The following is a 27454-nucleotide window of genomic DNA, read 5'->3' on the forward strand; positions in this document are numbered from 1 at the left end:
TGCGCCCTGATTGACTCCCACCGTGTATCTGACTCGTTGTTTCTCTTCGCCTTTTGCAGGAGTTGGTGGGCAGCAACCCGCCGCAGAGGAACTGGAAGGGAATAGCGATCGCCCTCCTTGTCATTCTGGTCATCTGCTCGCTGATCGTCACCTCCGTCATCCTGTTGACGCCAGGTAGGCCGAGCGGGACGACCGTTTGCGCGGTCGTTAACGCGCGCAGACGCCACCATTAGCCGGCCGATAAATCGTAGCGCAAACAACGCGAAGAAACGATCGCTTGGGCCGAGGCGGCTCGTAAACGGAGGCATCTGTTTGACGTCGATGAGGCCTTCTCGCATTGTGAAGGTTGACCTTGAAGTGTTGGAAAATCGAGGACGTTAACGTAGGAGTCAACAAATTGCTAGTGTTCTGTTCAAATGAAAATGTTTGCGGTTGGCGCTTCTTTTTTGCACCAAAAGCTTTACCAAGATATACAAACAAAATAGTGTTGTTTTTGGCAGCCCTTTTAACTTTTGTCTTAGTCATAGTTAAGTCATTTCAAAATGTGTCTTTGTGTATAGTTCGTTGACGAAAACTCAGCCTAATTTCGTCTGGTTTTATTCCGCGTGTACTCTAAATGTTTTCGTCTGTAAAATTCAAGTTTTAGTCCAAAAATAAATAATAAAGGTTTCCAATAAAGATGTCCCGATCACGTCATTTTCAAAGTATCGGAATCGGCAAAAAAATATCGGACATGCCTTTTTTTAATATATATATTTTAGGGCTGTCAAAATTATCGCGTTAACGGGCGGTAATTAATTTTTTAAATTAATCACGTTAAAATATTTGACGCAATTAACGCACTAGCCCCGCTCAGACAGATTTAAATGTCAGTATAGTGAAAGGCCAACTTGTCAATTGTGTTTTATGGAGTTTTTCCGCCCTCTGCTGGCGCTCGGGTGCGACTGCTTTTATTGGCTTCAGCATCCATTACCATTGTGTAAGTAGTTATTGACATCAACAATGGCGGGCTACTAGTTTATTTTTGGATTGAAAATTTTACAAATTTTATTAAAACGAAAACATTAAGAGGGGTTTTAATATAAAATTTCTATAACTATACTATACTATACTAATATTCATCTTTAACAACTACAAGTCTTTCTATCCATGGATCACTTTAACAGAATGTTAATAATGTTATTGCCATCTTGTTGATTTATTGTAAACAAATACAGTACTTGTGTACCGTATGTTGAATGTATGTATCCATCTTGTGTCTTATCTTTCCATTCCAACAATAATATACAGAAAAATATGGCATATTTTATAGATGGTTTGAATTGCGATTAATTGCGATTAATTACGATTAATTAATTTTTAAGCTGTAATTAACTCGATTAAAAATTTTAATCGTTTGACAGCCCTAATATATTTTAATTAAATTGTTTTCTAATTGTATTTAACGTTACAGACAAAATGTGTTACACTCATCCAGAGTCTTTAGTTTTGGCTTAAAGTAGGGCTATCAAATTTATCGCGTTAACGACGGTAATTAATTTTTAAAAAATTAATCACATTAAAATATTTAACGCAATTAACGCATGCGCTGCACGACCCACTCACGCATTGTCGCGTTCAATCTATAATGGCGCCGATTTACCTATATATAGAGCTAAAAGGCAGCGTAAAATGAGTAGAGTGAATTTTGGCAGTCTTTGGAGCCTTTTTTTATTAGCTAAAGGCTTTAAATCCCTCTCTCAACAATTAGAAATAGCAATGTGGGGAAGAAAGGAAGTAGTTGATCTTTTTCTTTACACCCTAGGTTATTTCCCAACGCAGAGAAGATATATCAATTGGTGCCACTACGCAGTCATGGTTGCACTTCCCATCATGCATTTGGGCAGAACAGTTAAATGGCTACAGTATCATTTACTGAGAGCTCAAAAATTACACTAGCTGGCAATATTTAGTCACAATATGCAAAGTCACATTTATCCTTTAAGAATTACAAGTCTTTATATCTGTGGATCCCTCTCACAGAAAGAATGTTAATAATGTAAATGCCATCTTGAGGATTTATTGTCATAATAAACAAATACAGTCCTTATGTACTGTACGTTGAATGTATATATTCGTCCGAGTTTTTTTCATTTTTTTCTTAATGCATTGCCAAAATGTATATGATCGGGAAAAATCATCGGGAATGATTGGAATTGAATCGGGAGCAAAAAAAAAAGCAATCGGATCGGGAAATATCGGGATCGGCAGATACTCAAACTAAAAAGGATCGGGATCGGATCGGGAGCAAAAAAAAAGCATGATCGGAACAACCCTAGTTTCCAACAATTTCGAATGAACATTGACAGACCAGCACATATTGTAGAGTCTGCAAGGACAACGCCAACTTGGTGACAATAAACACTCAGCAGGAAAACAGTACTTGTCGTCCCGGGTTACGAGTTCCGTTCCGATATATCCCGAATTTCCGCCTAAATCGGAATGAAACCTTTAAGTACCCCTATAAACCCCGTAAATCTCAATATAACCATCCAAAAACATGTATTTCATGACGCATCACATTAATAAAAACAAGTAAAAAAATAAGGTACTGTGAGGTACGTTGTGTTAAATGCTGTTATATTCAATGACTATTCAGGCTTTACTCGCGAGTGAGTCACCTTGCTGAGAGGATGCTGTAGAAAGCGTACGGAGGCGAGAGAGAGGGGATATCATGGCCCCTCAGGTCGCCAGCGTCGCCTCAACGCGAGCCCGCCCGAAGCCCCAGCCCATCCAAACTAAAAAAACGGTTTGAGATTCTTAACTCATTTGCTCCCAAAAACGTATAAATACGTTCTATTTTTAATTGTTTCAGTGTCCCAAAGACGTATTTATACGTCTTTTACTTTTCTTTTTTCACAAGAGACAACTCTAGGTTCTGATGCAACTTAGCTCCAAAGCACAATGCTGAAAATCCATTTTAAAGCAATAAAACTGGCCACTGGAGGGCAGTAGCACATTTGATAAGACCCGCAACCCGATTCAACGGAACGAACGGCTGGGCCAAGATGACCGAATGGACGTCCAGGATGCCAGGCGGCTGACACCCGAGCAGAACAACAGGGAGGACGCCCGGGATGCCAGGCGCTGGATGACCGAGCAGAATGACCGGGACCACCAGTGCAGCGGACGATGCCGTTGAGTCCGTGCTGCTTGCCGAGCAGAGCGCGCGCCGCCATGCTCAGCCGCTCGCGTCCCCCACACCCTCCATTGTCCCGCGACTCAGCCGGAAGCACGCATGTCCAAACCAGTTCCCCCCCTTCAACACAAGTTCTCCAGTCGAACTCCGCCACAAGGCAGTGGTCACCACAAAAGAAAGACTCAAAAAAATCCATCTTGATGAGACAGGCGGCGATGAGGGAAAACACAACAGCGTCCTCTTTCAGTTCAATAGTTTAGTTATGTGTAAATAAATTGTTACTTTGCTATCAAAAACTCTATTTGGCATGTTGTTTATGTTATTTTGTAGAAGGAAAATATTATTCAGATGTTTGGGATGTCACAATAGCAAAAAATAGCTGTGTTAAAGTCAAAGTTATGTTTAAATGTATGCTTTTACAAAAGCTCAATTTATCAGTTTTTCTCATCAGAAATTGGAAAATTGCTCAAACTAAGCTGTTTTCTAATGCTGATTTCTAAAGAATGGAAAAAAAATATGAACTAACGTTTTTTCCTGCTGAAAGAAGAGAGTCTAATCTTTCTTTTGGTGGGTTCCATGTTTATATAGCAATGGAATAGAATTTTCTGTGGGCCTTGCAAAATCGGTCAAAATCCAGTAAAACGGCCGGGAGCGAAGGGGGTTGCACCGGTTCATATCTTTTTCCATTCTTTAGAAATCAGCATTAGAAAATAGCTTAGTTTGAGCAATTTTCCAATTTCTGATGAAAAAACAGAAATTGAGCTTTTTGTGAAACATAACTTTGACTTTAGCACAGCTATTTTTTGCTTTAGTTACATCCTAGACATCTGAATAATGTTTTACAAAATAACATAAACGACAAGACAAGTAGAGCTTTTGATGGCAAAGTAACAATTTATCTACACATAACTGAGGGATGACACTGTTAGCCGGGTAAACTTTTCCCTCATCGCCGCCTGTCTCATAAAGATGGATTTTTTTTTTGTCTCAGCGCGGTCTGCTCGGCGAGCAGCACGGACTCAACGGCATCGTTCGCTGCACTGGTGGTCCCAGTCGTTCTGCTCGGTAGTCCAGCGCCTGGTAGGCCGGGCGTCCTCTAGGTTGTCCTGCTCGGTCGTCCGCCACCTGGCATCCTGAACGCCATTCGGCCCGGCCGTTCGTTGCCGTTGAATCGGGTTGCGGGTCTTACCAAATGCGCTTCTACCCTCCAGTGGCCAATTTTATTGCTTTTAAATGGATTTTCAGCTTTGTGCTTTGGAGCTAAATTGAATCAGAACCCAGAGATGTTTCTTGAGGGAAAAAAAAAAAAAAAAAAAACGTAAAAGACACATAAATATGTCTTTGGGACACTGAAACAATTAAAAATAGAACGTATTTTTACGTTTTTGGGAGCAAATGAGTTAATTGAATCTTTAAATTAAAATTGCGCACAAAAATTCTGCCTAACTAAAAGGTTAAAAAAATGATAAATTCCTACAAATGAACAGCAAATTATTGCATTTCAAAGTTAAATACAACTGAACTTCGTATTGGCAGCAAATTAAATCTTGTGGCAACGTAATCCCAGGCCGTTTTTGCATCGTTGAAATTGAGGTGCGGTAGTGTTTAAAAACTGCTGACATGCTCATATTTTGAGATAAAAAAAAAAAAAGTACTTGAGCCAAGAAAAGGGATTTGCTCCTTGCGATTTATAAAAAGCAAATCATCTGTCCAAGCCAGGTTTTAATCCGTACATCTGGTTATCGTAAGTGAGTGGAAAAAAACGCGTCATTTATCCTTTGAACCTCACCATCTGACGCGACTGGTCGCTTCAGATAACCGCGAATGCGGAGCAGCTGCCTTTAAAGGTGTTTGTCTTTCCGTTAAGACGTCGGCGAGGATTAGCGAGCGCGCGTCCATCTGTTTGACGCGACGTGTCGCAAACACACGCTACTACTCACCTTCGAGTCGAGTTCTGTTTGCGTGTCTTGTTGCGTCAAGATGAGTCGCTGCTTGCGTGTCCTCGCCGACTTCTAAAAACTTTGCGAGCGGCTCACTTGACGGGTTGTTGGCTTTGCGCTATCACTCAAGATGCTCTTTGATGTTTTTTAGACGCTCAATCCAAATCCAAACGGCTGAAATTAAACATGACTCAGTGAATTTTAGAAGGCAGTTGCGGCCCAAACTCCATTGTGGAGCAACTATTTTCAGAGAAACCCTAAAATATCACATCCCATTACAATAAACCTGCACTATAACCCACTGAGCACATACTTAATATGAAATCGTCAACAGAGCTTGTGTACTGGAGCGAATTGTTGTGGTGAAAAATGTCAATGGTGCCATCTGTTAGCTGGAAGTTTTCGAATACAAATGGCAGGAGGTGACAGAGACAGTCTTAGGGGTATTCATTTTTGGTAACCTTGACATTTGATTTGAAAAAAGATGCAGTCAGTTATTTGGGAGTCTAAATGAATTTGCTTCCGGAGCAACAAGTAATCCTAGAATCTACCCCATTTTACATTAAAACTAACCAGACCCAACCTGAATCCATTTCAAACCTAACTGAAACACATCAGACCAACCACTAATCCTTAACATTACCCTACTTTACTACACCATGACTCATACCTGTCAACCCGAGGCCGTTGGCAATCTTACAAATAGTGTCGTAGGCCCTTACAAATTGGTGACTAACCTTACAAAGTTGTATATAGCGTGCAATATGAAACAAAAATAAAACTCAGTTTTTAAAATAAGATGAATTTATTGGTAATATTGTAACATATAACCTGGTGCAATCAAAGAACAATCAATATTTTTAGCAACATCATGATTACTAAAATTTAACAGTGTATGTAGCATTTTTGGCAATTTCTGTCATGTCTTAATGACTGCACTTCATGGCACTTCGGCTCGCAATTCAGTTTGACTTGAAGGTAGTTCGTTAGTGTGTCCAATTATAAATTAAAATTTCAGCCAAAATAAAGTCGCTTCATCAAAAAAATGTGTTTGAATACAAAAATAAATTTAAATAATTTTAATTTTTAGGTTTTTTTTTTTTTTTTTTTTTTTTTTTTTATTGAAGCAATGTTGATTTGTTTTTGGGTCACATTTTGGCTATGGCATTTTTCTCTATTATTCAATCAAAAAATAAGTTGCTTTAAAAATATATAGATTTTCAAAAAGAAAAATCACTTCAATCAAAAAAAGAACATTTTCAATCATAGAAAAAAGGTTTTGAATGCGAAAAAATATTTGAGATTGAAAAATTTGAACACTTAATTTTTCATTGAAAAAGTTTCCTTTGATTGAAGCAATCCTTTTTGTGTTTGGGCCATATTATGATTAGAACATTTGTGTCTAAATCATTCAAGCCCCCAAAAAGTTGCTTCAATCAAAAAAAAAAAAAAAATTCCACTCAAAGAAAATAATCATTTTTAAAAGATATTTTTCTCTAATGTACTGTGTGTATATATATATATATATATTAGGGCTGTCAAACGATTAAAATTTTTAATCGAGTTAATCACAGCTTAAAAATTAATTAACCGTAACTAATCGCAGTTCAAACCATCTATAAAATATGCCGTATTTTTCTGTAAATTATTGTTGGAATGGATAGATAAGACACAAGATGGGTATATACATTCAACATACTGTACATAAGTACTGTATTTGTTTATTATAACAATAAATCAACAAGATGGCATTGACATTAACATTCTGTTAAAGCGATCCATGGATAGAAAGACTTGTCGTTCTTAAAAGATAAATGTTAGTACAAGTTATAGAAGTTTTATATTAAAACCCCCCTCAATGTTTTCGTTTCAATAAAATTTGTAAAATTTTCAATAAAAAAATAAACTAGCAGCTCGCCATTGTTGATGTCAATAATTACACAATCCTCATGTGATTAAACCCATAAAATCAGTCGCACCAAAGCGCCAACAGAGGGAGACAAAAAACACAAGGAACAAGTGGACATGACACTGCTGTCATTTTAAATCTGTTTGAGCGAGGCATGTTTGTTAATTGCGTCAAATATTTTAACGTGATTAATTTTTAAAAATCAATTACCGCCCGTTAACGCGATAATTTTGACAGCCCTAATATATATATATATATATATATATTTTTTTTTTATTATTATTATTATTATTATTATATGCAAAACAAATGACTGTCTAAGGTGCTCGAAAAATAATTTCGACATATTATAAAAATATTTTTGTTCATTTAATTCATTTTTGTTGCAGTTTTATTGCTTTACAACTTTTATATTACAACTTTTATATACTGTATATGTAGGAAATTCAATTACACTTTTCAGCCACCAGCCCCCCCCTTAAAATCCGCTTATGCTTTGTTTTTGAATGAACGTCCCTCCCTCCCAGTCTAAATGGATTAGGCGTCTAGCGCTGCCAATGGCAGCCATTGACTTAACAGAGATTTCGATAGCAACGCGTTGGTTCAATTTTTTATACAGTGACACCTTTTTAAAATGATAAATCGATTCTTGGCAGAAGCATATCAGTTACCTTTTGGGATACAAAATATCACGATAAATCATCATTTCGAGACTTTTTCACAATCTTACATCCAATCCATTTGATTGGATCCAAGTCAATGGCAGCCAATGACCTAACTCTCGCTAACTTTGCCTCAAGCTAACCAACCCTAAACCCCACCCTAATTTATCCATGACACGCCAAAAAAGTTCTTAATGCATACAAATGGACTCATATTGTGCGATAGCAGTAATTCTAATAGCGGATGAATGAAAAACATCAGTTTCTACTCCGCTGATTCAGCTCTTTTCACACCATCTTTTCCGTTTCTGCTGTCCGCTAACATTTGCAGCGCAAGTGTAGTAGCCTGTGTAATTAGCAACACCGCCGCCTCTCTGTACTCCGTCTTCACCGTCTTTTAGCACGCTCCGGTGGAAAAGACGTCGCCCTCGTACGCACCGACTGACAGCTCCAGTTAAGCTGACGGATTCCCGCCGCTACGACGCAACTTTGATCCAAAAAAACGGCAGTCTTGCCAGGAGACTCCTCGCGGCAGAAATAAATCCCCAACAAAATGTGTTTTAAAGAGAAAGCATCCAAAGGTTAATCATGTCCCGCAGTCTCATGCTGTCGGATGAAATGAAGATGAAATGCTAGCTAGCGTAAAGAGTATAGGAGGCGCTGCTATCAATTAGTCGTTCAGCGCCATTGACAAAAATAGGTGTCTAATCATGTGGCTCTTAAAAATGAATTAATTGTCTTTATCACAAGAAGACTGTCTATAGCTTTCAATGGCAGCCAATGAGTTAAAATGGTGGGCAGAAATTGGTGCATTTTCATCAGTTTAAAAGATTTACAACCTCCTTAATATACAACCCCTAGCAAAAAGTATGGAATCACCAGTCTCAGACGAGCACTCACTCGGACATTCGTTTATGTAGAACAAACTCAGATAAAAAGCTTGAAAAAATAATGAATAATTTCAAAAGTGCAACTCCTTGGCATTCAGAAACACTAAAAGAAATGACTAAAATACATCGTGGTGGTCAGTAAATGTTACTTTATAGAGGAAGTGCAGGGAAATACAGTGGGGCAAATAAGTATTTAGTCAACCACTAATTGTGCAAGTTCTCCTACTTGAAAATATTAGAGAGGCCTGTAATTGTCAACATGTGTAAACCTCAACCATGAGAGGCACAATGTGGAAAAAAAAAAGAACAGAAAATCACATTGTTTGATTTTTAAGGAATTTATTTGCAAATCATGGTGGAAAATAAGTATTTGGTCAATACCAAAAGTTCATCTCAATACTTTCTTATGTACCCTTTGTTGGAAATAACAGAGGCCAAACGTTTTCTGTAACTCTTCACAAGCTTTTCACACACTTGCTGGTATTTTGGCCCATTCCTCCATGCAGATCTCCTCTAGAGCAGTGATGTTTTGGGGCTGTCGTTGGGCAACGCGGGCTTTCAACTCCCTCTACAGATTTTCTATGGGGTTGAGATCTGGAGACTGGCTAGGCCACTCCAGGACCTTGAAATGCTTCTTACGAAGCCACTCCTTTGTTGCCCTGGCTGTGTGTTTGGAATCATTGTCATGCTGAAAGACCCAGCCACGTCTCATCTTCAATGCCCTTGCTGATGGAAGGAGATTTTCACTCAAAACCTCTCGATACACGGCCCCCAATCATTCTTTCCTTTACACAGATCAGTCGTCCTGGTCCCTTTGCAGAAAAACAGCCCCAAAGCCTGATGTTTCCACCCCCATGCTTCACAGTGGGTATGGTGTTCTTCGGATGCAATTCAGTATTCTTTCTCCAACTACGAGAACCTGTGTTTCTACCAAAAAGTTCTATTTTGGTTTCATCTGACCATAACACATTCTCCCAGTCCTCTTCTGGATCATCCAAATGCTCTCTAGCGAACCGCAGACGGGCTTGGATGTGTACTTTCTTCAGCAGGGGGACACGTCGGGCAGTGCAGGATTTGAGTCCCTGGCGGCGCATTGTGTTACTGATAGTAGCCTTTGTTACTGTGGTCCCAGCTCTCTGCAGGTCATTCACTAGGTTCCCCCATGTGGTTCTGGGATTATTGCTCACCGTTTTTGTTATCATTTTGACGCCACAGTGTGAGATCTTGCATGGAGCCCCAGATCGAGGGAGATTATCAGTGGTCTTGTATGTCTTCCATTTTCTAATAATTACTCCCACAATTGATTTCTTTACACCACGCGTTTTACCCATTGCAGATTCAGTCTTCCCAGCCTGGTGCAAGTCTACAATTTTGTCTCTAGTGTCCTTCGACAGCTCTTTGGTCTTGGCCATAGTGGAGTTTGGAGTGTGACTGACTGAAGTTGTGGACAGGTGTCTTTTATACTGATAATGAGTTAAAATAGGTGCCATTAATACAGGTAATGAGTGGAGCCTCGTTAGACCTCGTTAGAAGAAGTTAGACTTCTTTCACAGCCAGAAATCTTGCTTTTTATGTAGGTGACCAAATAGTTATTTTCCACTCTAATTTGGAAATAAATTCTTTAAAAATCAAACAATGTGATTTTCTGTTTTTTTTTTTTTTTTTCCACATTCTGTCTCTCATGGTTGAGGTTTACCCATGTTGACAATTACAGGACTCTCTAATCTTTTCAAGTAGGAGAACTTGCACAATTGGTGGTTGACTAAATACTTATTTGCCCCACGGTATTACTTAGTGAGATGCATGTGACAAGGTTGTGGCATTAGCAATGCAATGACAGGGACGTTTCAGTGCAAACTTATAAGGATAGTGGCTCTTTTTTGTCATTTTAAAAGAGTATAAAATACTTAAATATATAAAATATTTTGTGCATTAAAGGCTTAAGAATGTAAGTTTTGAAAAAATATTGGCTTCTTAATGATTGATGTCTCGATTAAAAATTTTTTTTTTAAAAATCCTATGCTGTCAAATTGTATCGCTTTCTTTCCATATATCAAATTGTATCGCTTTTGAACTGAACTGAATCGTAATGGAACTGGCTTTAAAGATATCGTTCTCCTACAGAATCACGTTGCAACCCATGTATTTCGGTACATATGAAACACCGATAAAGCTTTAAACCTTGGCGGCCTGCCGGGAGTCGTTGAGATTCAGGCGGCGATCCGGAGGGCAAAATAGCTATTCACGCTCCCATATTTCAGCCTGAGGTGTTTGTTTCTGTTTGCAGGTGAAGACGACCGTCTGGCTCTCAAGGGCAAAGTGACCGTCGAGGATCTTTTTCGAAAAGACTTCAGAGCCCACGACCCCAACGCCCGCTGGATCAGCAGTAAGCGCGTGCTTTCTTTTCACACTAGAGGGACTTGAATAGCAAGAATCGGGTTGAACCCAAAGTTTCGCCGCTTCCGTGTTTGCTCGAGTGATCATTTAGAGGTAGCAATTGCTTCACTGGTCTGCATAATTGGGATTTTTATCCTTTGCTAGCTTGGTTTTGAAGTGCAGCGATGTGTTGCGCCCGGTGAAAAATCATTCCCAGTTTCTGGGAAAGGAACCACGAACGTCTGACAGCAAGTTGACGACTGGAAAAGCCATTTAAGTCAACTGCAACTTTACGTCTCATTGATTCAGAGTCACTTTCGTGTTCTTTGCTTTTAAAGCTTGTCAAAGCCTGGACAAACAAGGATCAAGGTTTCATTCTGTTGTTTTGAAGTTTTTCCGGAAGATGACGTACAGTGTGGCTGCTATTGGAGTTAATGTGATCGCTAGGTGAAGAGAAATCTTTTGCGCCTTTACGGATTACTGATCTTGGTTCTCTTCCCTCGGTGTTTAAAATGTTTCTTTAATCCAAAAATGGATCCTTCTATTCACTTCCGAGTTCATCCCGGGGACAGTCAGAACTTAAGATGACTTTGCAGTTCATTTTCTAACAGAGGTTAACGCAACGACTGCCAAGGATGTGACAATATATCAAAAAGGTGTTGTATTGCGATACTTTGGAGCCCAAAAGGTTATCGATATTCTCCAGCCAAGAATCGATATATTGTTTTAAAAAGGTGTCACTGTTTAAGAAAAAAAAAATGGAACCAACAATTTGCTACCAAAATATGAAAGCGAGAACGAAAAGTGGTATTTGGTATGTGGGAAAAAATTCATTTTGCCATTTGTTTTTTTTTTTTTTGTATGTGGCAAAATTGTATTTTGGCATGTAGCGTTTTTTTTTGCCATGTGGCATTGTTTTTGTACGTGGCAAAAAAGGAATTTTGGCATGTGGCATTTTTTAGCATGTGGCAAAATGTATTTTGGCATGTGGCATTTTTTGCCATGTTCCATTTTTTTGGGGGGTATGTGGCAAAAATCCATTTTGCCACATGGCAAAAAAATCCATTTTGCCACATACAAAATAAAATGCCACATGCCAAAAACATTTTGCCACATTGCAAAATCAATTTTGCCACATACCAAAAAATGTCGTATAGAAAAATAATGCCACATGCCAAAATCTGTTTCGCCACATGCCAAAAAAAATTGCCACGTCCCACAAAATCCATTTTGCCACATACAAAAAAAAAAATGCCACTTTGCAAAATTCTTTTTGCCACGTGGAAAAATTGTACATTGCAAAATCAATTTTGCCACATACCAAAAAATTGCCATATAGTAAAAAAATGCCACATGCCAAAATCCATTTTGCCACATACCGCCCAAAAAATTTCAACATGCCAATAAAAATGCCACATGCCACAAAATCCTTTTTGCCATAATGCAAAAGAAATGCCACTTTGCAAAATCCATTTTTCCGCATGCCAAAAAAAATTGCCACGTCCCACAAAATCCATTTTGCCACATACAAAAAAAAAAATGCCACTTTGCAAAATTCTTTTTGCCACGTGGAAAAATTGTACATTGCAAAATCAATTTTGCCACATACCAAAAAATTGCCATATAGTAAAAAAATGCCACATGCCAAAATCCATTTTGCCACATACCGCCCAAAAAATTTCAACATGCCAATAAAAATGCCACATGCCACAAAATCCTTTTTGCCATAATGCAAAAGAAATGCCACTTTGCAAAATCCATTTTTCCGCATACCAAAGAAAAATGCCACATGCCACAAAATCCTTTTTGCCACGTGGCAAAAAAATGGCACATGCCCTCCCAAAAAATGCCATATGGCAAAAAAATGGCACATGCCAAAATCCATTTTGCCACATACCAAGAGAAAATGCCACACGCCAAAAAGCTTGCCACATGCCACAAAATCAACTAATGTTCATTCACACATTCACATTCATTCACACAATTTTTTTGGCATGTGGCAAAATGGATTTTGGCATGTGGCATTTTTTTTTTGCCATGTGACATTTTTTGGTATGTGGTAGAATTGATTTTGCAATATGGCATTTTTTTCCCATGTGGCAAAATGGATTTTTTTTGCCATGTGGCAAAATGGATTTTTTGCCACATACCAAAAAAAAAAAGGCATACAGCAGAAAATGGCACATGCCAAAATACATTTTGCAACATGTCGAAAAAAATGCCATATGGCAAAAAAATGGCACATGCCAAAATCAATTTTGCCACATACAAAAAATAATGCCACATGCCAAAATCCATTTTGCCAAATGGCAAAAAAGGACACATGCCAAAATCCTTTTTGCCACATACCAAAAGAAAATGCCACATGCCAAAAAATTTGCGACATGCCACAAAATCAACTAATGTTCATTCACACATTCACATTCATTCACACAATTTTTTTGGGCATGTGGCAAAATGGATTTTGGCATGTGGCATTTTTTTTGCCATGTGACATTTTTTGGTATGTGGTAGAATTGATTTTGCAATGTGGCATTTTCCCATGTGGCAAAATGGTTTTTTTTTGCCATGTGGCAAAATGGATTTTTTGCCACATACCCCCCAAAAAATGGCATACAGCAGAAAATGCCACATGCCAAAAAACATTTTGCAACATGTCGAAAAAATGCCACATGCTAGAAAAATGCCACATGCCAAAATACATTTTGCCACATTAAAGAAATGCCACATGGCAAAAAAAATGCTACATGCCAAAATACAATTTTGCCAGCGAAGGGAAACTGATTAGACGTCTACTAGTGATAAACTCATTCCAATTATCAGGAAAAAGTTGAAAATAGCTTGTTTTTCGGTTTATTAGTTATTTCGTAGAATATCCTAGAATGATTTCCTGATAATTGTTGTTTCGCCATATCGTGAGCCTCGTATCGCAAATTGTATCGTTAAGGTACCAAGAGGTTCCCACTCCAACTGGCTGCCGCTGACGGTGTTAAACTCATTTAAATTCACATCAGGAGGATAATAATTGGACGCCACATGATAACAATTGGCCCTGAAAGAGTTAAAAATCTCGCCTCGTTATCCCGTCATGTCCGAGTGGCGATGACCGGTGGCGCTTTTAGCAAGGAGGAAAAATAAAGTCAATAATTTCCCCTCCGCGTGGTGGGTCCCCTGCAGATATCCGAGAGTTTGCGGCGCCGTTTATTTATGACGCCAATAGCCGCACCCACGCGCCCAGCGGGAGAAATATGAGCACGGCGATCGCAGGTAATTGGATGTACGGAAAAAAATGGCTCGGCGGGCGCAACTAAAGCATAGTTCATTTCTGCAAATTAAAGACAGTTAACTCATTAACGCCATTGACGGCGATAAACGTCCATGCTAAGTGAAGTCGGAGTTGACTCGCAACTGATTTTTTTTAGGATTGGTTGACGAAATCAGAGTATATAAAGTGTATTTTTCTTTTCTTCTTTTCTAAAAATGCCACATGCCAAAAAATTTGCCACATGCCACAAAATCCTTTTTGCCACGTGGCAAAAAATTGTCACATGCCAAAATCCATTTTGCCACATTCCCCCTAAAAAATGTCATATGCCAAAAAATGGCACATGCCAAAATCAATTTTGCCACATACAAAAAAAAAATGCCACATACCGAAATCCATTTTGCCACATGGCAAAAAATGCCACATGCCAAAATCCATTTTGCAGCATACCAAAAAAAAAAAGCCACACGCCCAAAAATTTGCCACATGCCACAAAATCCTTTTTGCCACGTAGCAAAAAAAATGCCACATTGCAAAATCCCTTCTGCCACGTGGCAAAAAAATGCACATGCCAAAATCCATTTAGCCACATACCCCCCCAAAAATGCCACATGCCAAAAAAGCGCTACATGCCACATAATCCTTTTTGCCATAATGCAAAAGAAATGCCACTTTGCAAAAATCCATTTTTTCCACATACCAAAGAAAAATGCCACATGCCAAAAAATCGGCCACATGCCACAAAATCCTTTTTGCCACGTGGCAAAAAAATACCACATGCCAAAATCCATTTTGCCACATAACCCCCAAAAATGCCACATGCCCAATAAAATGCCACATGCCAAAATACATTTTGCCACATGCCAAAATTTTACTACATACCAAAAAATGTCACATGCCAAAAAATGCCACATGGCAAAATCCATTTTGCCACATACCAAAAAAATTGCCACGTGCCACAAAATCCTTTTTGCCATGTGGCAAAAAAAATCCATTTTGCCACATACAAAAAAAAATGCCACATTGCAAAATCCTTTTTGCCACGTGGCAAAAAAATTCCACATTGCAAATTCAATTTTGCCACACAGCAAACCAAAAAAAAAAAATTGCCACCTGGCAGCAAAATGCCACATGCCAAAATCCATTTTGCCACATGCCCCAAAAAAAGTCGCATGCTACAAAATCCTTTTAGCCTTAGCCATAATGCTAAAGAAATGCCACTTTGCAAAATCCATTTTTTTGCATACCAAAGAAAAATGCCACATGCCAAAAAATTTGCAGCGGGCGCAAACAAAGCATAGTTCACTTCTGCAAATTGAAGCCCGTTAACTCATTAACGCCATTGACGGTGATAGACGTCCAAGCTAAGTGAAGTCAAAGTTGACTAGTCACTGATTTTTTTTTAGGATTGGTCGACGATATCAGAGGATATAGAGTGTCTTTTTCTTTTCTTCTTTTCTAAAAAAAAAAAAATCAAAATTTGGAACATTTTAAAGCAACACTTGGTAGGTTTTCCGTTTTGGTCGATTTTAGCGATGCCGGGTGGGCAAACGCGGCAGTGTTTTGCCTTAAGGAATATTGCGTTTCCCATGAGGACCACCGCACACCCGCACAGTGTTGTAAAATCATCAATCAATCAGAAATCAATATCCCGGTCGCCTGCAGATCGTTTAAACAACATTTCTTTTTCCAGCAGCTGTGTAAAGGATGAATAATAATGAATCCTGTTGTGGCTGAACAATAGCATATGACGGTTGACAACCGTGTGGCTAACCCCCCAACCCGAGTTCGGTAGGGTTGGGACGTCACGATAACAAGTGAAAGCTGGGCCAATGTTTATTCTCTATATCCTTTTAGCCTCTCTTTTTTTCCTCCTCAGACAAAACTTTTTGTCACTTGTTGCTCTGCCATCTTTGCAGAATTTGCGCGAAAGCATTCACATCGACTTCCGTCTTTATAATGGGGCAAGGGGGAAGTAAAGCAGTCAGCACATTTGTAGGTTTTTTGTTTTGTGTGTGGCAGGGTTCCTGCCACCCTCCTCAAAGTTAATTAGTGCTGGTGAAAGCGATACAGACCGCCTCAAGACATAAAAGAGGTGTGCCATTCAACTAGTTGTCCGTCGACATATTATCACAAATGTTGAGAAAATATTTTGTAAAAGTTGAAAAGTTACCTAGTGTTGCTATAAAACACATTAAAAATGTTTTTTTTTAAAATTATATTATTTGAAAAATAAACTGTTCAATAAAAATCTATATTTTTAAACAGGTTTCAGAAAATTAAAATAAGATCATAATTTACTTTTTCTTTTTGTTTTAGTTTATTATTATTATTCTTATTATTTTACAATTAATTAACATTTAAAATATTTTGAAAAATACTTTCTTCTCTTCTTTTAAAGAATATATATTTTAATGAATTAAGAAAAACAGTTAAAAACAATCATATTTAATGGTTTAAAATATATACAAGCATATTTGAAATAGTATTAAAATAATAGTAATAATAGAATAATAATTAAATACATTTTCTGGGAAATAGAATTCACAAAATACATAAAATGAGGTCATATTATTGTTTTTTTTAACCTCCGTGATGAAGCAAATATATAAAAATTATGTCAATTTTTTTGTGTTACAGTTGTGGTTGTTCATGTTATAAAAAGTTTCGCTCGTGCTGCTATTTCTTCATAGATATTGAGGTATTGATTTTGAGTGATAACGTCACTTGCAGCTTTACCGTATCCAACTTCCGCAGGTGACAGAGCGTGCCAATTCTCCCAATAACTGAGGGGTGTCCCAACAACTAGCGCAAACATAGCACAGAAATATGGCTCCCCTTCAGGTGCATTTTGCAGTAAATGGGGGGCTTGAGATATTAATTTGAGTGATGACGTAACTCGCAACCCCCGATTTACAGCGAAATGGACCTGAAGGGGTGAAACTCGTTTGTGCTACGTTTGTGCGAGCTGTTGGGAAACCCCTCTGTTATGGAGAGAGTTGGTACGCTCTGTGACGGAGGGCCTGCGATTGACGTCATCACTTGAAATTAATATCTCCATATCTATAAAACAATAGAAGCACAAATAAATAAAAAAATTACGGCACAAACCTAGCACAAATGAATGGCACCAATGCAGTTCTGTTGCACCGTAGATGGGGGGGGCTTCGTGACGTCATCACTCAAAATTAATATCCCAATATCTCAAAAACGATAGCAGCACAAACAAAGCATAAATGATTGACACCATTTTTAGCCATTTTTAATCAAAATGGGAGGCTGGTTGACCTTAGATTGACTTATAAAAGGATTGTAAATATCTTAAAAACTAAAGCATAAACAAAACTATTTACAGCACAAACGTAGCACAAAAAATTGATATCATTTTTACATAAATTTACGTCCGATGGGGGGCCAACTTCACTGAGGTTGTTTTTTAATCTATTTTATTAAATCTGTTTTTTGCTATTCTGTTCATTTAAATTAACAATTTAGAAAATATTATCAAATAGCTCAGATTCACTGTATTTTTTTTTATTTTTTTTACTTCCTATGTTTTTCTTTATTTGAACAAATAAATACATTTGCGACTATGTACTGGTAAGACTCCATCACTTTCCTATCTTAAAATCCAGTGAGAAACAACCCAAGCAGATGAAATCATCATCATTAACGGCCTTTTTGTAACCTCTTCGTCCTTCCACCCTCGAGGGCTGGAAACGGAATTATCAGAGCGGCGTCGTTTTATCTTTCCTTAACTCAATTAAGACGCTAAGTGAAGTGATCGCGCGGCGCTATCATTACGCCGTGTAAAACTCAAGCGCTTCTCGTCCGAGAAGATAAAATCAGGAATTTGCGCTTCATCTTTTCTCCAACGAGCACTTGAATGCCTTTAATAGTCGTTAGCGCTTAGAATAACATAAAAATACCTTTTCAACTACTTAGTCACTTGCTTGTTAACTCATTGGCTGTCATTGGTTATAGATGTCATAGCCATTTGAAGAGGGAGGGTGGCAGCAAATGAAAGAGTTAGTGATAAACTCATTGAAATTCTCTGCGACGATTGGACGCCACACGAACAAACGACCATTAAAATGGCGAGCAGCTGCTCCAGTCCCAGCGAGGCGTCCCACAGGGCTTTAAGGGAGGCGGGTTTCACCTTGACGTCGGAGGAATAATGTTGATTATGCGACGTCTCCTAACTGCCATCACCTGACTGCGCCGGAGATTTATAATGACGGCCGTTGCACACGACTGCCATGCTGAGGGCGACGACTTGGAAATTCTGGTGGTGTTTCGCTAAAGACGACGACCGAGACTTGACCGTGGCTTGCCTGAGATCAGGAAACGGTGAGTCGAAACCAAAACAAGGCCAGGACCAAATATTTTGGGAATCGTATCGTAGATTTGACTGAGATTTACCCGAAATCAGGATTTAATTAGATTAATCGACGATCTAGACTTTTGGGAGTCGAAACCAAGACTGAAAAAAGACCATATCGAGACCAATTTTTGGGGGGGTAATGGAGTCCAAGATCTAACTTAGGTTTGGTCAAGACTTGAAGAAATCAAGAACAAGATGGAAGCAAGACTGAGACCAAAACTAAGACTCATTTTTTGGAGTAACTCAGAATACGTCAAAATCAAGACTTCTTAGGGTCACGACCAAGACAAAGTCTTAAGGCAAATCGAGTCCAAGATCCAAACAAGATTGAAACAAGACCATATCGAGACCAAGACTGTGTTTTTTTTGGGGAATCGAGTCCAAGATATAACTTGTACTAAAATCAGCTGTTATTAAGGTTAGGTCAAGATTTTAAGTCAAGAACAAGACAGAAACAAAACTGAGACCGAGACCAAGACTCATTCTTTTGAGTATCGAGTCCAAGACTTTACCATGACCTGGCCGAAATCAGGAATTACTAAGAATAGGTCAAAATCATGACTTTTGGGAGTCATGACCAAGACTGAGTCTTTCGGGAAATCGAGTCCAAGATTCAACCAAGACTGAAACAAGACCATATCGAGACCAATATTGAGATTTTGGGGGGGAATCGAGTCCAAGATCTCACTTCTGCTAAAATAAGGATTTATTAAGGTTAGGCCAGGATTTTAGGAAGTCAAGAGCAAGACAGAAACAAGACTAAGACTGAGACCAAGACTCATTCTTTTAAGTATCGAGTCCAAGACTTTACCATGACCTGGCAGAAATCAGGAATCACTAAGAATAGGTCAAAATCATGACTTTTGGGAGTCATGACCAACACTGAGTCCTTTGAGGAATCGAGTCCAAGATCCAATTAAGACTGCAACAAGACCATATCGAGACCAAGACTGAGTGTTTGGGGGGAAATCGAGTCCAAGATCTAACTTGTACTAAAATCAGGAATTATTAAGGTTAGGTCTATGTTTTAGGAAGTCAAAAACAAGACAGAAATGCAACCGAGACCAATACTCATTCTTTTGAGTATCATGTCCAAGACTTTACCATGACTTGGCCGAAATTAGGAATCACTAAGGCTAGGCCAAAATCAGGATTTATTGAGATTTTGTCAGGGTCAAGACTTCAGGAAATCAAGCCCAAGACTAAGTATTTTTGGGGTCCAAGAGCCAGCCAAGACTTGCCCGAAATTAACTAACACTGAGATGAAGTCAAGCTCGAGAGCAGAACGAGACCAAAACTACGACCAAGACTGAGTTTTTTTTGGGTGGAATTGAGTCCAAGATCCAATAAAGACTGAAGCAAGACCATATTGAGACCAAGACTGAGTGTTTTGGAGGAATCGAGTCCAAAATCTAAGTTGTACTAAAATCAGGAATTATTAAGGTTAAGTCAAGGTTTTAGAAAGTCAAAAACAAGAGAGAAAAACGGCTGTGACCAAGACTCATTCTTTTGAGTATCGTGTCCTAGACTTTACCATGACTTGGCCGAAATTATAAATCACCAAGAATAGGTCAAAATCATGACTTTAGGGAGTCACGACCAAGACTGAGTCTTTTGGGGAATCAGGAAAATCCAACCAAGACTTTGCCGAAATTTGCTATCACTGAGATTAAGTCAAGGTCGAGAGCAAAACACGACCAATATTAAGACCAAGACTGATGTTTTTGGGAGAATGGAGTCCAAGATCTATCAAAGACTCGGCCAAAATCAGGATTAATTTAGATTTGGTCAGGGTCAAGACTTCAGGAAATCAAGCCCAAGACAAAGGATTTTGGTGTCCAAGAGCCAGCCAATACTTGACCGAAATTAGCTATCACTGAGATTGAATGAAGATCGAGAGCAAAAAAAAAAAAAAAAAATTAAGACCCAAGATTGAGGTTTTTGGGAGAATCGAGACCAAGATCTATCAAAGACTCAGCCAAAATCAGGATTTATTGAGATTTTGTCAGGGTCAAGACTTCAGGGAATCAAGCCCAAGACTAAGTATTTTTGGGGTCCAAGAGCCAGCCAAGACTTGCCCGAAATTAGCTATCACTGAGATGAAGTCAAGCTCAAGAGCAGAACAAGACCAAAACTATGACCAAAACTGATTTTTTTTTTGGTTGAATCGAGTCCAAGATCCAACCAAAACTCGGCCGAAATTAGCTATCACTGAGATGAAGTCAAACTCGAGAACAGAACGAGAACAAAACTACGACCAAGACTGATTTTTTTGGGGGCCGAAATCAGCTATCACGAAGATTAAGTCAAGCTCGAGAGCAGAACAAGACCAAAACTAAGACCAAGACTGAGTTTTTTTGTTTGAATTGAGTCCACGATCAAACCAAGACCAGGCCGAAATTAGCAATCTACTGGACTGTCTCAGAAAATTAGAATACACAATATTCTAATTTTTTGAGACAGTCCTGTGTATATATACAGGACTGTCTCAGGAAATTAGAATACACAATATTCTAATTTCCTGAGACAGTCAGGAAATTAGAATATTGTGTATTCTAATTTCCTGAGACAGTCAGGAAATTAGAATATTGTGTATTCTAATTTCCTGAGACAGTCAGGAAATTAGAATATTGTGTATTCTAATTTCCTGAGACAGTCCTGTATATATACACAGGACTGTCTCAAAAAATTAGAATATTGTGTATTCTAATTTTCTGAGACAGTCCAGTAATTAAATCTAAGTCAAGGTCAAGAGCAAAACGAGACTAAACTAAAACCAAGACTGAGTTGTTTTGGTGGAATCAAGTCCAAGATCCAACATAGACTTGGCCAAAATTAGCTATCATTGAGATGGAGAGCAAAATAAGACCAAAACTAAAACCAAGACCTAAGTCTTTTTAGGAATCTCGTCCAAGATCTAACCAAGGCCCGTCGAAATCAAGAACTATTTCGATCAAGTCAGGGTCAATACTTCAGGATGTCAAGGCCAAGACTGAAACAACAAGAAGAGTTTTTTAGGAATCAAATTCTGACACAAGGCCAAACTCGGCTAGCACCGTTTGACAGATTGACCCACCAAAAATTAATGTGACACAGGTTCACTTTTGTCTTCGCCTCTAACGTTCACGGTTGCGGCAAAAATTTATGTTTTTCTCTCCAAAAAGTCCCATTCATCTCCAATGGCCTGTTCATTTTAAATGGGGGAAAATTTTGTGGAATTTCTGTTTCTTAAAACACTACTAGTCCAACAATATTTATCCGATTCGCATAATTCACACATAAAAAAAAAAATCCTGGAATTCAGAGCGCACAAAATTAGAATACACAGTTTTTGCCCAAAATGTACAATTCCACCACAATTTGACAAAACCCTTCCCATTCTAATTCTATGGCCCCATTCTCCCTTTATTTTCAATGGGACCGAAACATTCCTATTCACTCCTACTGATTTTCAATAAAGCTACACACCCCCTCATTAAAATTCACCAGGGACCCACCCAAAAAATGTTAAAGACTTTTGTTAAACCAAAAAAAGACCGAGACCAAGACTGAATCTTTTAGGAATCGTGTCCGAGACCTTTAAAATGTCTCTCGTTCCGGACGTGGCGCTGAGCTCTACCTGACATTCTGTGCGATCATTTCAAATAAATGACACGACATCCGGCGCAAAGACGACTTCCCGTAACTTTCTTCTTATCCGGCCATCTTTAATAACAAGCGATAATCCGGTCGTCGCCACGGAAACCCGCAGTAGCTGTAAAAGTCCTTGTCGCCTTATCTCAAAGCTCCCCGCCGCCCGATAAGACGTCAAACCCGACGCTCCATTATTCAAATCGACCTCCGCGTTCATATTTGATTCTCTGCGAGCAGAGGCGGCTTCCTTTCTTTCACCGTCGCCGCCTGAATGTCAATTAACCGCTACTCAAGATTGCCCGTTATTTACAGTATTTTTCCAGGAATCGAATCAGTTTCTCAACAGCCATTGACGGTGCTAGATGTCCAATTCGTTTGAACGAACGCCTAATGACTCAACTTATTAATGCCACTGTCTTTTACTTAACAGAAACATGTTTTTGAACACAAAACAGAACGCTGAACAGTCGATTCTGTGCTCTCTCTCGACAATTGGGGCACCGGCGCGGCAAGCTAGCTGATAAAACATCAGACGGGCAAGGTGTCGTCTTTGATTCAAGTCTGAACAAAGATGTACGAACCAAAGGTTTTGTCGCGTTTCATCACTGAGAGAAATATTTCATGTTCGGCTCGCTTACCCGCTTACAACATCCACTCCAATCTCTGAGGATCTACTTCCACACCCGGTGAAGTGAGAAAAAGAATCATTTTTATTGGCCAGATATGTTAAAAATACATGAAGAATTTTGTAGTTTCAAACGGAATCAGGAACATCAAAAAGGGAGAGAACTGGGCAGTGAGGCACTGTTTCTTTAGATAAGGTTTTATTTCAATTTTACAAATATGCATTACATATTGGTGGAATGCATAAGAACATAGAAATAGTATCAATTAAAATATGATAATAAATAGGCTTGTTCCGATCATGTTTTTTTGCTCCCGATCCGATCCCGATCGTTTTAGTTTGAGTGTCTGCCGATCCCGATATTTCCCGATCCGATTGCTTTTTTTTTTTGCTCCTGATTCAATTCCAATCATTCCCGATCATTTTTCCCGATCATATACATTTTGGCAATGCATTAAGAAAAAAAATGAATAAAACTCGGACGAATATATACACTCAACACACAGTACATAAGTACTGTATTTGTTTATTATGACAATAAATCCTCAAGATGGCAACATGCCGGATGACACTTAATGACATCTGTCATAAGCATTCATTAATGCCCATGATAGTGTCATGTCATAATTATGACGGTCTTATGGCAGTCTTATGACGTTGCTGTCAAATAAAGTGTTACCTATTAACTAGGGCTGTCAAAATTATTGCGTTTACGGGCGGTAATTAAATTTCTTTTAATCACGTTAAAATTTTTAACGCATTTAACGCATGCGCGGAGCGACCCACTCACGCATTGCCGCGAACAGACTACAATGGCACCGTTTTATGTGTATTGAGAGCTAAGCGGCAGAGACAAGCGAGTGGAGTGGACACCGGCATTCATTGAAACCGCGCTATTTATTGGTATAAGCTTTGCCATCTCTTCCACAACAATTAAATCTATTGATGCGAGCGATGTGTGGAAGTATGACGAGATGATCTTTTTCTTAACACCCTGTATTGAACACAACACAGAGAAGATATACCATTTGCAGCCACCACTGACAGTCATGGTTGCCCAACTTGCCATCATGCATTTGGGCAGTTAAGAACAGCTAAGTCGCTACAGTATCATTTAGTGAAAGCACAACAAAAATAATATTCCTATCTCTCAAAAAAAAAAGAATGTTCACAAAAAGAAAAGCGCAAAGAGAACTGGCATTCCCAATCAAAATAGCTGTGCAAAATAATACTCAGACTTTGGTCACTCTATTCAATCATTTCGTTTAGGCAGCCTTTGGAGCCTTTTTTTAATTGGCTAAAGCCTTACAATCCCTCTCCCTATGATTAGAAATATCGTGGGAAGCAATGTGGGGAAGAAAGGTAGTAATTGATCTTTTTCTTAACACCCTATGTTATTTCCCAACGCAGAGAAGATATATCAATTGGTACCACTACGCACAGTCATGGTTGCACTTCCCATCATGCATTTGGGCAGAAGTTAAATGGCTGCAGTATCATTTACTGAAATCTCAACAAATACACTAGATGGCCATATTTAGTCACAATATACAAACTATCAAAATTACCATAACTTGTTTTCACATTTGTCTTTTATGAATTACAAGTCTTTCTATCCGTGGATCTCTTTTGCTGAAAGAATGTTTATAATGTTAATGTCATCTTGTGGATTTATTGTTATAATAAACAAATACAGTACTTATGTTGAATATATACATCCATCTTGTCTTATCTTTCTATTCCAACGATAATTTACAGAAAAATATGGCATATTTTAGAGATGGTTTGAATTGCGATTAAATACCATTAATTAATTTTTAAGCTGTGATTAACTCAATTAAAAATGTTAATCGTTTGACAGCCCTACTATTAACCCAAATAAATCAACAAATAAGCCGCACTGGACTATAAGCCGCAGGATTCAAAATAAGGGAAAAAAGTAGCGGTTTATAGTCCGAAAATTAAGGTTATTATTCTCAGACCTATTGTTGTCTATAGGTTCCGAATTAGCCAGTAGAGATGAGTCGGGCGTTCGTAGTTCATTTTGAACTTGTTTTGTAACTCTCACACCCGCTTTCTTTACCTTCCACACATTTGTTTTCTTCATCATTGTGTACCTCTGCCATCGCCATTATTTCCCAGCGTTTTTGCTTGCTGGCACATAATAATAGCTTTCAACAAGCGCTTGAAAGCCACCAATTGTCCGCCCCGCCAGAAAGAGCGAGACAAAAGGTGGCGTGGAGTAATGAGGGAAGCAACTCGTTCCCCCCACACACACAAAAAAACCCACAAGAGGCTTTGTGAATGCTAACCGCGGCATTACCGAAGACTATTCATTTTTTTGTTGCGGTTGCTGACGGATGTAATGTATCAAGGTTACGTTGGACGGAGCGGGATTCTAGATGATAACGGCGCAGGCCGCGTTATCGGCGCGTTGCAGTCAAGTGAGACGTTAGTTCCGAGCCAAAAAGTACAACGTGAAGGCTGATTGACACACTCGATTGGAGAAACATTATGGAAAGTGAGCATCATTCTTAAAGGTAACCACGGATAGAAAGAGTCGTAGTTCTTAAAATCATTTGATACTAAAACCCCACTTGATGTGTTTGTTTTTCTACTATTTGTAAAACTAGTTTATCTAGTATCTTATTTTTGTCACGTAAAAGCAGATGCCCAGATTGTTGATCATCCTTTCCGGTTGTTTCCCGGTGAATAAGTGACGCAGAAAACGAATAAATTAGGGTTGTTCTGATCATGTTTTTTTGCTCCCGATCCGATCCCGATCGTTTTAGTTTGAGTATCTGCCGATCCCGATATTTCCCGATCCGATTGCTTTTTTTGCTCCCGATTCAATTCCAATCATTCCCGATAATTTTTCCCGATCATATACATTTTGGCAATGCATTAAGAAAAAAATGAATAAAACTAGGACGAATATATACATTCAACATACAGTACATAAGTACTGTATTTGTTTATTATGACAATAAATCCTCAAGATGGCATTTACATTATTAACATTCTTTCTGTGAGAGGGATCCACCGATAGAAAGACTTGTGACTTTGTATATTGTGACTAAATATTGCCATCTAGTGTATTTGTTGAGCTTTCAGTAAATGATACTGCAGCCATTTAACTTCTGCCCAAATGCATGATGGGAAGTGCAACCATGACTGTGCTTAGTGGTACCAATTGATATATCTTCTCTGCGTTGGGAAATAACATAGGGTGTTAAGAAAAAGATCAATTACTACCTTTCTTCCCCACATTGCTTCCCACGATATTTCTAATCGTAGGGAGAGGGATTGTAAGGCTTTAGCCAATTAAAAAAAGGCTCCAAAGGCTGCCTAAATTCACTCTACTCATTTTAAGCTGCCTTTTAGCTCTATATATAGGTAAAACGGCGCCATTACAGATTGAACTTGACAATGCGTGAGTGGATCGTGCAGCGCATGCGTTAATTGCGTTAAATATTTTTAACGTGATACATTTTTTAAAAAATTAATTACCGTCGTTAACGGGATAAATTTGCTAACCCTACCTTAAGCCTAAACTAAAGACTCTGGATGAGTGTAACATATTATGTCTGTAACATTAAATACAATTAGAAAACAATTTAATGAAAATATATACAGTATATACAGTATATTAAAAAAAGGCATGTCCGATATTTTTTTGCCAATTCCGATACTTTGAAAATGACGTCATCGAACCCGATCGATCGGGATCTCTAGAATAAATGTATTAATGCCCAACAGATTATAATGACGCCTTATTTTGCACATTGAGATCTAAGAGGCAGAGAAAGGTGAGCGGACACAGGCATTCATTGGACCGCGCCGTTTATTTGCATAAGCTTCGGCAGCTCCTTCAAAACATAAATAAGTATCATATAGTGAAAATACAACAAAAATAATATGCATCTCTTAAAAAAATAATGTTCACAAAAGGAAAAGCGCTTCAATCTGTATTAATAAGGCCCTATTCTCACACAGTTAACAACGCAAAGAGAACTGGCATTCACAATCAAAATTGATATACAAAATATACATAAAACTTACTCAGACTTTGGTCAAACTCTATTTAAACATTTCAGCAACTCGTTTAGCTCAACAAATACACTGGATGGCAATATTTAGTCACAATATACAAACTATGACGCTGGGAGCCATTATCAGGAGTCTTGTACCTTGTGAAGACAACACTCAAATGAACATAAAGTACAGTAGACCTGCAGTAAACAGGAAACTTCGGCATCAGTCGAGGGGCAAAACGCACTCATTGGCTTGATCTCTAATTAATTTAAAACTTGCCTTTGACACCTTGTGGCTTATTTAAAGAGCATACGACAGGAGAAAAAAAGTCTTAAATAGCATTATTATGTGAAATAGAATCATATTTTGAGAGGATTCGACTATTTACAACAATTTAGCAAAGCGCAGATGATGAGAAATTAGTCTTTTAATCTGCCGGTTACCCATGCCTACCATTATAGGGCTCTAGCGACCCAACAGGTGGATGACGTCAGCGGGAGACTGGGCTCATCGGTTTTACTATTCAGCCCATTGAGGGGGAATTATTCAGAACGAGG

The 27454-nt window shown here is 38.5% G+C and overlaps 1 protein-coding gene across 1 annotated transcript in view; it reads left to right on the top strand.

Annotated features, from left to right (window-relative positions):
- Nucleotides 1–27454, top strand: part of LOC130908916 (dipeptidyl aminopeptidase-like protein 6) — a 174604-nt gene that overhangs the window by 95296 nt on the left and 51854 nt on the right. The window contains exons 2-3 of the mRNA XM_057824854.1: nucleotides 60–174; nucleotides 10867–10965. Of these exons, the coding sequence (XP_057680837.1) occupies nucleotides 60–174; nucleotides 10867–10965 (214 nt within the window). The remainder of the gene's footprint in view (nucleotides 1–59; nucleotides 175–10866; nucleotides 10966–27454) is intronic.

This window comes from Corythoichthys intestinalis, chromosome 20 (genome assembly GCF_030265065.1).
Source record: "Corythoichthys intestinalis isolate RoL2023-P3 chromosome 20, ASM3026506v1, whole genome shotgun sequence".
In the NCBI taxonomy this organism is placed as follows: Eukaryota; Metazoa; Chordata; class Actinopteri; order Syngnathiformes; family Syngnathidae; genus Corythoichthys; species Corythoichthys intestinalis.